The 9,922-nt window shown below is 42.1% G+C and overlaps 1 protein-coding gene across 1 annotated transcript; it reads right to left on the bottom strand.

The window, feature by feature from the left end:
- Positions 1-7,417: 7,417 nt before the first annotated feature.
- LOC117952909 (trace amine-associated receptor 13c-like) lies at positions 7,418-8,772 on the bottom strand. The gene is made up of 2 exons (XM_034885514.1): positions 8,600-8,772; positions 7,418-8,260 (listed from the first exon to the last, which is right to left on the bottom strand). The coding sequence occupies exons 1-2, from the start codon at positions 8,770-8,772 to the stop codon at positions 7,444-7,446; spliced, it is 990 nt and encodes a 329-aa protein (XP_034741405.1). The 3' UTR covers positions 7,418-7,443.
- Positions 8,773-9,922: the final 1,150 nt, after the last annotated feature.

Here is a 9,922-nt window from a genome sequence, read left to right as displayed (position 1 = left end):
TTTGTAGCGCCCCCTAGAGGCCAATGTTTGTCAAATTTGTCTCAGAGCCTCAGAGGGACATAGCAAGTGATATTGTAAGGTTTGGTTTCAATAGCGTTCATCTTGGCCAAGATATAGCAAAGTCAGTTTTTTCAATGTTAGCTACACAAATTTGTTTGCGCGTAATTGCCGCAATTTTTATTCTATAAAAAATCTTTATGCAATTTTTTGTCAGGCCAGTCTGAAGATGCTATGTGCCAAGTTTCCTGCAGATCCATTGCACGGTCTAGGAGGAGTTCGAAAAAGTTTGTTTTCGATAAATCGCGATTTTTCACGCATAAAAGTCTAGGCGGAAGTGGGCGTGGCCTAAATCACGAGATTCAGTAGGATCCAGAGAACGCGTGGATGTAAGGTTTGTTAATGTCCGATGTACGGTTTGGGAGTTATAGGGCAAAACGCGCGTTTTGTGGTGTAGCGCCACCTAGTGTCGGAAGTGGGACAATTTTTTGCGCCTGAGGTCTCTGCGGAGTTTTGGACCAGTCCTGAAAATTGCGCGTCGCCACCATGTTCGGTTTAGGCTGCAGTACCACTTTTATGCGGAGAAGAATAATAATGGAGAAGAAGAAGAAGAAGAATCCTTACGAAAACAATAGGGTTCCACAGCCCTGCTGTGTGAACCGCGTATCGCCTTGCGATTACTGCGGTGCACGCATCCTCGGGCTTGGACCCCTAATAATAATAATTAAAACTGCAAGCAGTGATGAATGGGCCCTCGTCTCTATGCAGGTTGGGGGTACTGGCAAAGTCTAATCTTTGCAGCGGGGAATTTGCGCGGCAGTCAGCAAATTGTCACCAATGAAGATGGAACTCCCTGCTATAAGACTCTACGTATTACAGTTCAATATCTGTGGAAGGGGGGCGTGGCCAAATCACATGGGGGCGGGTCAAACATCACCAATGAAGAAGGAACTCTGCAGAGTTCAATGACACCTTATACAAGACTGTACCTTAAACGGTTCAAATGCTATGGATGGGGGCGTGGCTTAAGTGAGTGGACGTGTGATAAAGTATAGGGGCCAGCTCAGTATCAGATGTAGACCACACATTCCAATTTTCATGTAAATTAATGATGTTTGTCATATTAGGCTGATTTGCTGTTGCCAGTTGTTGGCGTTATCTCCAAAAGTCCATATTGGCCTGCAGACGTCCTCAGGCCGGGAGTCTTTGTGATTGGGGGAAATTTCAAGCAGACAGGACAACAATGTACACTGTAGTTACAGACACTTTCTCCTTTATCAGGGTGGGTCTCTGTGTGTGTGTGTGTGTGTGTGTATTAGTCAGTAAGAATCCAACTACCATAAATTCCGGACTATAAGCCGCTAGTTTTTTCCCACACTTTGGACACTGCGGCCTGTACTACGACGCGGCTAATGCATGTTTTTTTTATCCCGCCAAAAACAATTTGCCTCGTAACAGTAGACCAGTAAAATTGAGGAGTAGTTTACAGAGGTCCAATAAAATTTTGCGATAAATCAAGCTCACTTTCAGAATTACATTATTGTAAATCAGTCATTTGTACTCACCCTCATCAACATTGAAAACGCTCGAAGAAAAGCATATGATGCAGCTTTTAAGTTAAAGGCGATCAATCTGGCCATTGAACAAGGAAATCGAGCTGCTGCACGTAATCTTGGCATAAATGAATCAATGGTGAGGCGGTGGAGACGCCAGCGTGAAGAACTGAGACAGTGCAAAAATACGACAAAAGCTTTCAGAGGTAATAATAGCAGATGGCCCGAACTTGAAAACGTTCTTGAAGACTGGGTTAGCACGCAGAGAGCGGCTGGCCGCGGTGTTTCCACCGTGCAGATCAGACTGAAGGCTAAAGCCATCGCAACCGAAATGAAAATCGAAGATTTTAGAGGTGGGCCATCGTGGTGTTTTAGATTTATGAGAAGAAAAGGCCTGTCCGTCAGGGCATGCACAACTTTGTGTCAGCAGCTTCCTCCCGACTACGAGGAAAAACTAGCTAACTTCCGCACATTCACTCAAACTAAGATAGCGGAGAATTCCATCGGGGCAGATGAGATCATAAATATGGATGAAGTACCTTTGACGTTCGACGCCTCTCACTGGGACTGTTAATAAAAGAGGTGACTCTTCCATCACACTGAAAACAAGTGGCCATGAGAGAACGCATTTTACTTGTGTTCTGAGCTGTACAGCATCCGGACTAAAACTTCCACCGATGGTGATTTTTAAGCGGCTGACCATGCCAAAGGAAAAATTCCCAAGAGAAATCGTGGTGAAAGTCAATAAGAAAGGTTGGATGATGGAGAGCCTAATGAAGGATTGGCTGAGAGAAGCAATGCTCGTTATGGACAGCATGAGGGCCCATATAACAGATTCAGTGAAAGCTGCCATCAAGAGTACAAACTCAATTCCAGCTGTGATTCCTGGGGGTACCACTAAGTATTTGCAGCCACTGGACATCAGCGTTAACCGGGCATTTAAAGTGGCACTGCGCGTTGAGTGGGAGGCTTGGATGACCAGTGGCGAGAAATCCTTTACCAAAACAGGCCGCATGCGAAGAGCATCTTTAACTCAAGTCTGCCAGTGGATCCTAAATGCGTGGAGCCGTGTCAAAACATCCACCATCACCAACGGGTTTCGAAAGGCTGGACTGCTGCGTGATGAAGAGGACCGCGTGCGCTCAAGTGAGAGCGACAACGAAGAGGCAGAAGTGAGTGACGAGATCCTGAGGCTGTTCACTTCGGACACTGAAGAAGAGGACTTTTGATGGTTTTAGTGCACAGGAGGAAGATCAAGAAGGCGATTAATGACTTTTCCTGGTAGGCTGCAGTGTAACACCAGTATATATGTTTTACCAGTCATTAGGAGATATTGGAATGTTGTTTGTGCACTGTTCAGTAAAAAAGCATAACAAACGTAATTTTTGTGTTACCGATACGTACAGAACGTATATTTAACATTAGGCACTGTTTGGAAAAAAAGCATTCACAATATGCATTTGTTACCATACAGATTAAATTAAAAGTTAAAAAATCCTCACGAAGAATCCCCCTTCTTTCTAAAATTAGAGCGTGCGGCTTTTAATCAGGTGCGCTCTGTAGTGCGGAATTTACGGCACTAACATGGACAAGACCAAAGAGCTGTCCAAAGATACTATTGACAAAATTGTACATCTCCACAAGGCTGGAAAGGGCTACTGGGAAATTGCCAAGCAGCTTTATGAAAAAGGTCCACTGTTGGAGCAATCATTATAAAATGGAAGAAGCTAAACATGACTGTCAGTCTCCCTCAGACTGGGACTCCATGCAATATCTCACCTTGTGGGGTCTCAATGATCCTAAGAAAGGTGAGAAATCAGCTCAGAACTACACGGGAGGAGCTGGTCAATGACCTGAAAAGAGCTGGGACCACCGTTTCCAAGGCTACTGCTGGTAATACACTAAGACGTCATGGTTTGACATCATGCATGGCATGGAGGGTTCCCCTGCTTAAACCAGCACATGTCAAGGCCCGTCTTAAGTTTGCCAATGACCATTTGGATGATCCAGAGAAATCATGGGAGAAAGTCATGTGGTCAGATGAGACCAAAATAGATATAAACAACCTCCTTCCCTCAGTAAGAGCATTGAAGATGGGTCGAGGCTAGGTCTTCCAACATGACAATGACCTGAAGCACAGAGCCGGAATAACCAAGGAGTGGCTCTGTAAGAAGCATAGCAAGGTTCTGGCGTGGCCTTGTCTGTCTCCAGACCTAAACCCAATAGAGAATCTTTGGAGAGAGCTCAAAACGTTGTGTTTCTCAGCGACAGCCCAGAAACCCTACTGATGTAGAGAAGATCTGTGTGGAGGAGTGGGTCAAAATCTCTTCTGCAGTGTATGCAAACCTGGTGAAAAACTACAGGAAAAGTTTGACCTCTGTAATTGCAAACAAAGGCTACTGTACCAAATATTAACATTGATTTTCTCAGGTGTTCAAATACTTATTTGCAGCTGTATCATATGTGGGAATATTATACTCAGGTTTTGTGATTATACTCAGGTATTGTGATTAAGCTTATGCATTAATAAATGAAACAAAGGCCATGTCAGATATTGAACAAAAGAGAAGTATGTTGCAACTTGTGCTTGGCTTGTAGGTGAGAGCGGCATCCTGTTATTGAGTGTTAGCCACAGCTTGCAGGAATTCAACATCAGATAGTAAGGTCAGAGGTCATGCTGATTGCACAAACACCAGAACACAATATTCTCTCACTGGAGAGACACTTAAAGCACCCCCACATACAGACACATTCCTTCAGACTGAGACGGGATGCCGCACCCACCCAGCCTATAGAATTACTGTTGCTAAGGCGTTATGATCTGCCCAGTGACGTTTTTGAACCAATAGGGCTCCCTTAAGGAGAACCCATATAACTTCTGCGCACCCCTGTTTAAGCGCCTTTTTTGGGGACCTCTGAACTAGTCAAGTTCCATTAGGACCGTGCACGTATAACTGCCCGGAATGCATTGCTCTGTTTTCTGAATAAATCATTTTTATACATAATCAAATCTAGAGTAATTTCTCAGCTAATTGAGTCCCGACGTAGGACACTCCAAGTGGAGTCCAGTAGACTCCCTGTAGTAGGCTAGTATTACTGATAGGGGAAGGCCGGGGCGCGATAACGAGCCAAGTGTTCATCATAGCTTGTCCACCCATAAGGTGGGCCAAGACATGAAAGTGTGTAAGTGTGTGTGTGTGAGAAATACAGAGTGCGTTGATGGTTGAATGAGAGAGGGATTGGGGTAAAGAAATAAGATGATTCCATAGTTTTGGAGTTACGTTATGCGAGAGATGCAATAAACTTGCCAGTAGAATTAATTACTCTGCTGCCGAGGGACGGTCGGGGCGCATAGCGGACCAGTGTTCATCATAGGGAGACTCGGTCCAAAAGACTGGTCTCAACGAATGTGGAGAGTGATTGAGAGTGAAAAGAAAGAGATAAGAGAAGAATAAGAGTTAAGAGAAAAGATAATTGATGTTCGAAAATGGAATGGATTTGTCAGAATTATATAATTAATAGTAATAATAAATAATAATTATAGAATTATAAAGTCTGGGTAAGAATGACTGTGTGAGCCTAAATGAAGTGTTGACAATTGACCAAGCCTCTGGTCCGTCTGAGAGAACGCTGCCGTCAGAGGAAGAAATATGTAGGTTAAAAATACAAGCAAAGTTAAATAGTGCTGGTTGTAACTTTAATAGGGTATCATGTTGGTTACACATTGACATTTACACTCAAATAGTATTGAAAGTAGGGTTGAACAGCAAGAAGGGGAAATTGGCAGAGGAATTTTGCAGAGAGAGAGTAGAGAAAGGAGGGGTGAAGGAATTTTGCAGAGAGAGAGTAGAGAAGGGAGGGGTAGTGTGACAGGAGGAAGTTGAACAGAGGTAGGAAGAAGTGAAAGGGAGAGACAATGGCACCATCTTATGGAGGCATTGACATATTATAACATTGACATATTATAACTTCTGCGCACCCCTGTTTAAGCGCCTTTTATGGGGACCTCTGAACTAGTCAAGTTCCATTAGGACCGTGCACGTATAACTGCCCGGAATGCATTGCTCTGTTTTCTGAATAAATCATTTTTATACATAATCAAATCTAGAGTGATTTCTTAGCTAATTGAGTCCCGACGTAGGACACTCCAAGTGGGATTCGCAACACATACAAGTAAATCGTTAAAAAATCATACATTGTGATTTCTTTTTTTTTTTTATTATGTCTCTCACAGTGGACATGCACCTACGATGACAATTTCAGACCCCCCCCATGATTTCTAATTGGGAGAACTTGCAAAATAGCAGGGTGTTCAAATACTTATTTTCCTCACTGTAAGTGGTCTTGAAGAAGATTCACTTCTGTCTTTCTTTTGGAGGTGGTCCTGACTAGTCCTGGTCTTGGACTTGACAACTTTTGACTTGACTACACCACTATTCATCTTATCATCACTGCTTCACTTCATTTCTATCCTGAAAAATACAAGTCAACAGCTCTATCCTATGGCAAGTCAGCAGAGAGTTATCACTGCGGCAGTTTAAGTTTGCAGACAATGTAGCTGAACAATGATTGTTGCGTGGCCCAGGCTGCTATGATAAGGGGGTTTCTGCAGGCATCTGTCATTGAAGTGGACCGAAAAGTGGACCACCTAAAAAAGGACTCAGGCTTTAACACCCACACTCATTTAGTTTGGCTGAATACCACTAGGGTTGGTTTTCACCGTGGTGCGGTTATTTTGGGCAGGTTTGAATGCAGCGATCAAACCATGATGACCAGGAGTGTGAATGCTAATAAAATACCTCATTTTGGTGTGATTCTAGAGGTTTCAACATGTCATTATTGTCTCTTGTCATTTCACATCGGTGTGAAAAAAGTAAATTGATAAAAAGACACAATATTACATTGTGAAGATGTGTGTTTATCACTTAAAAACCCTATGCTATGTAACGTTAAATAAATGACAATTATGATGATTTTCTAATAAAACAGATTCAAAATTGCAATCCATTCCTATTTGCATAATTTGTTAAATTTGAACTTTCTCTGTCCTATTATCAAAAATTTACTTAAAGTATAAAAGTAAAAGTAGCCTTGCAAATGACAAAGATACATGGACCAGACAGAAGTTACTAGAGAGCATGCTGAGAAACTTCAGTGGACATGGAGAAAAGGCTCTTTACGTCATTGCCTACATTTTAAATGGCTGTCTGCCAATAAGCCTAAAACATTCATAAAACATATAGCTTATTTATTGTGACAAAGTCTGGGACTCCAGGTTAATAAGAATCTGACCGAGTAGCAAGATATGAATTCAGTTTTGATTCTGTGAGAAGTCTTTTGTTGTTTGTTATTGATGATGCAAAAAAACGGGAACTCCAGTGAAATGATTTGAGACTAGATTAGGACGTTGATTCTGGTTTCCAACTTGGCCCAAGTGTGTCTTTTAAGACACAGACGGAGATAACTTCTCTATCTCAATGCTTTATTACAATCAAGCATCAGTGTAAACATGCAGGGGTAGCTCTGCTATGGCTGTGTGTGCGTGGTTCTGCAAAGAAAGAAATAACATTGTAAAGGCTATCACACACAATTCACAGGAATCATTTATGATGGTAAATAATAACAATGAACCCACTATTAATTACATTATCTAAATGCAGTGTAACTATTGAGCATGTAAATATAACACCTAAAATACAAACGTCAACAATCGCCATTATGAATCAACAGCCAGGTGTAACCTAGCTAACAGGTGAAGCACACAAGCATAAAAATGTTTGTTAAATAAATGTATTTAATAAACTTGTATTTGTATTTTTACTGTTTACTCTTGTGATTTATATGTATGTCTAATCCTTAGACTGAGTCTGATCCCAGTCCCTCCACAGCCTCTCTACAGCATGTTGGTCTCACAGGAGCCAGGCTGCAGTATCTGAAGAGTAACTATGAGTTTAACTGCTTTTCTAAACCAGGGGTAAAACAATGCATAGATCACAGGGTTTAGACAAGAGTTACAAAAGAACACAAAGAGAACATAGGATGCATATAAAGCATTGACCAAGCTGTCACCTGCAAGAGAAACAGAGTAATATGGACAATAACATATTAGAAACACAACTATGAGAACACCAAGAGTCCTGGCTGCTTTCAGCTCAGATTTCTTTGCCTTTGGAGTCACTGACAGCTGGAGTGTGACAGCTGTAATGTGAGAGCGCATGGCACGGGCCTGAGACACAGCCACGGCAAATACTCTCAGATACAAAGCTACAATGACCGTAACTGGAACAACAAAGTAAAAAACCATGTCTACAGCTTTCATGACATAGTCAATGACCAACAAACATTCTCCGTAGCAAGAATTATACCTCCCTGGTTGAGTCAGGTCAATCTTCACAAAGAGAAATGTATAGGAAGCAGAATAGAGCCAACACAGAAAAACACTGAGTTTAACTCTGTTCAGAGTGATTCTGGTGTTGTAATGCAGAGGGTCACAAATAGCCACATAACGGTCAACAGATATGAGCACTATATCACCTATTGAGGATGCGGTAATGATGCTCGAAAGATAATTATAAAGAAAACACACAAAGTCACCAAGAAACCAGCAGGATGTTTTTTTGAGGATTTCTCCCGGCATCAGCACGAGGCCCACTAGAAAGTCTGAGACAGCCAGAGAGCGGAGGAGGATGTTGGTGGGTGTGTGGAGCTGCCTGGAGGGAAAGAGAAACGTATCATTAAACCAACAACGCTGACAGAACAACCCTAACCAGTACACAAAATTTAAAATATAAAAATCCATGTTAGTTTAAATATTTTTCAATCCACCACATCAGTAAGAGTAGACAGTTAAAATGACTTGAGGTTGAGAAAGAAAGCAATGATTAATATTGGTAACAGAGTAGACTTGAACAACAGTCTCTGGCACTAAAGTCATTTGGAGCAACATCATTCAGAACTAACTCAAAGACAATTCTAAGTAAATGTACAGCAGCTGTTCACGTTTTAAAGTTACAAATCCTTTAGAGAGAAGCAAAGAAGTTAATATCTGCCTAAAGTGGGAGATCGAGATGATGATGAGCAGGTTGAGAGTCACAGTGGTCAGAGAGATGGAGTAGCACACAATGTAAATGAGCAGTGTTTGGGGCCAAGGAGACGAGGGCTTCCTGCAGGAGGTGTTTGGGAACTGTGGAAAGCAGAGCTCAGCTCCGTCCTCAACCTCCATCTGCAGAGGTCTGCAGATAGCTGCAGCTCTGGCAGCTTTCTTAACAAACCTGAGTCATGTAACTGATTTATCTCTCTCTCATTCTCTTCATCCCCTCCTCTTTCTCATTCCCTGTTTGACTCTGATGCCCCTCCTCCCAGACTCTGCACATCCCACCATCATCTTCATCACTCTCTCTGTAACCCTGCCTTTCTCACTGTCTCTCTTCTGTCATTTTCTACCCTTGGTTCATTTCCTTTGTCCTATTATTGATAACTTTTCAAGGTTCTCAAACAGAAGTCTTGCATTTCCAGCTACGTCTCTACAGCCATGTGGTGTAAGGTCTGGCTACACCACAGATGCATTCTGGGATAGAAGAAAACAATACTGGGCTGTTTGCATTTCTTTAACCCAATCATAATTAAATCAGGAGACGCTAAGCTCTGGATGCAGAGACGTGGCTCTGCTAAATAGTCTCGGGAAGGAACTTGGTTTGGTGAAACACTTGCACCTGTTAAATCAAAACAATACAACATATACAATAATCAACCAAGGTAAATCACACAATACAGTAACGTGAGCTATTTAAATTAGCTGAACACACGGTTAAACATCAGTTGGTCTTACCAGAGTACCGCCCTGTGTACATTTTCTCTAGCAATCCCACTTATAGGCCCAGAAAACTCTGATGGATGACTGTGGCATCCTTTTTTGGAACACCACTGGATCACACCACTCACTTTTGGATCCCCAGAGACAGCATCAGGTCCACTTCTTTTTTCACGGCCACCAGGAGGCACTCTGGGATCCTGTAACTCGTTCGTTTAACGGTGGATGAAACTCACTCTTGTGCCAGTTCTGTTTTGACTTGGGGTCCAGGTCCATTTAAACAGCAATTGGAGGTCTATTTGTCTGTCAGCCAAAAAACCCCAGCAGCAACTCCCCAGAAACGGGCAACTCAAAAAGAAATGGTATTCATTTCACAGAATGGAACTTAAAGATAAGGAATCTAAAATTAGCTAAATTGACAAAGTTAATGTGCACTCAAATAGAAAACTAATTCAAAAAGCTAATTCAACTGTTTGTAGAACTAAACTGTGTGTCCAGTTATATATTTTTTATAATGTGTAATGTGCTCAAAACCAAAGAGAGAGTTACCACCGTGAGTTGT

The sequence above is a fragment of the Etheostoma cragini genome, chromosome 11, assembly GCF_013103735.1.
Source record: "Etheostoma cragini isolate CJK2018 chromosome 11, CSU_Ecrag_1.0, whole genome shotgun sequence".
Taxonomy (NCBI): Eukaryota; Metazoa; Chordata; class Actinopteri; order Perciformes; family Percidae; genus Etheostoma; species Etheostoma cragini.
This window is presented reverse-complemented; position numbering and strand designations above follow the sequence as displayed.

Excerpts from the sequence above, each read along its gene's own strand:
- LOC117952909 (XM_034885514.1), bottom strand. The coding sequence starts at position 8,772 with ATGGAGGTTGAGGACGGAGCTGAGCTCTGCTTTCCACAGTTCCCAAAC. Across the intron at positions 8,261-8,599 it reads ATCTCGATCTCCCACTTTAG|GCAGCTCCACACACCCACCA; the intron begins GCAGATATTAAC and ends CTTTCCCTCCAG.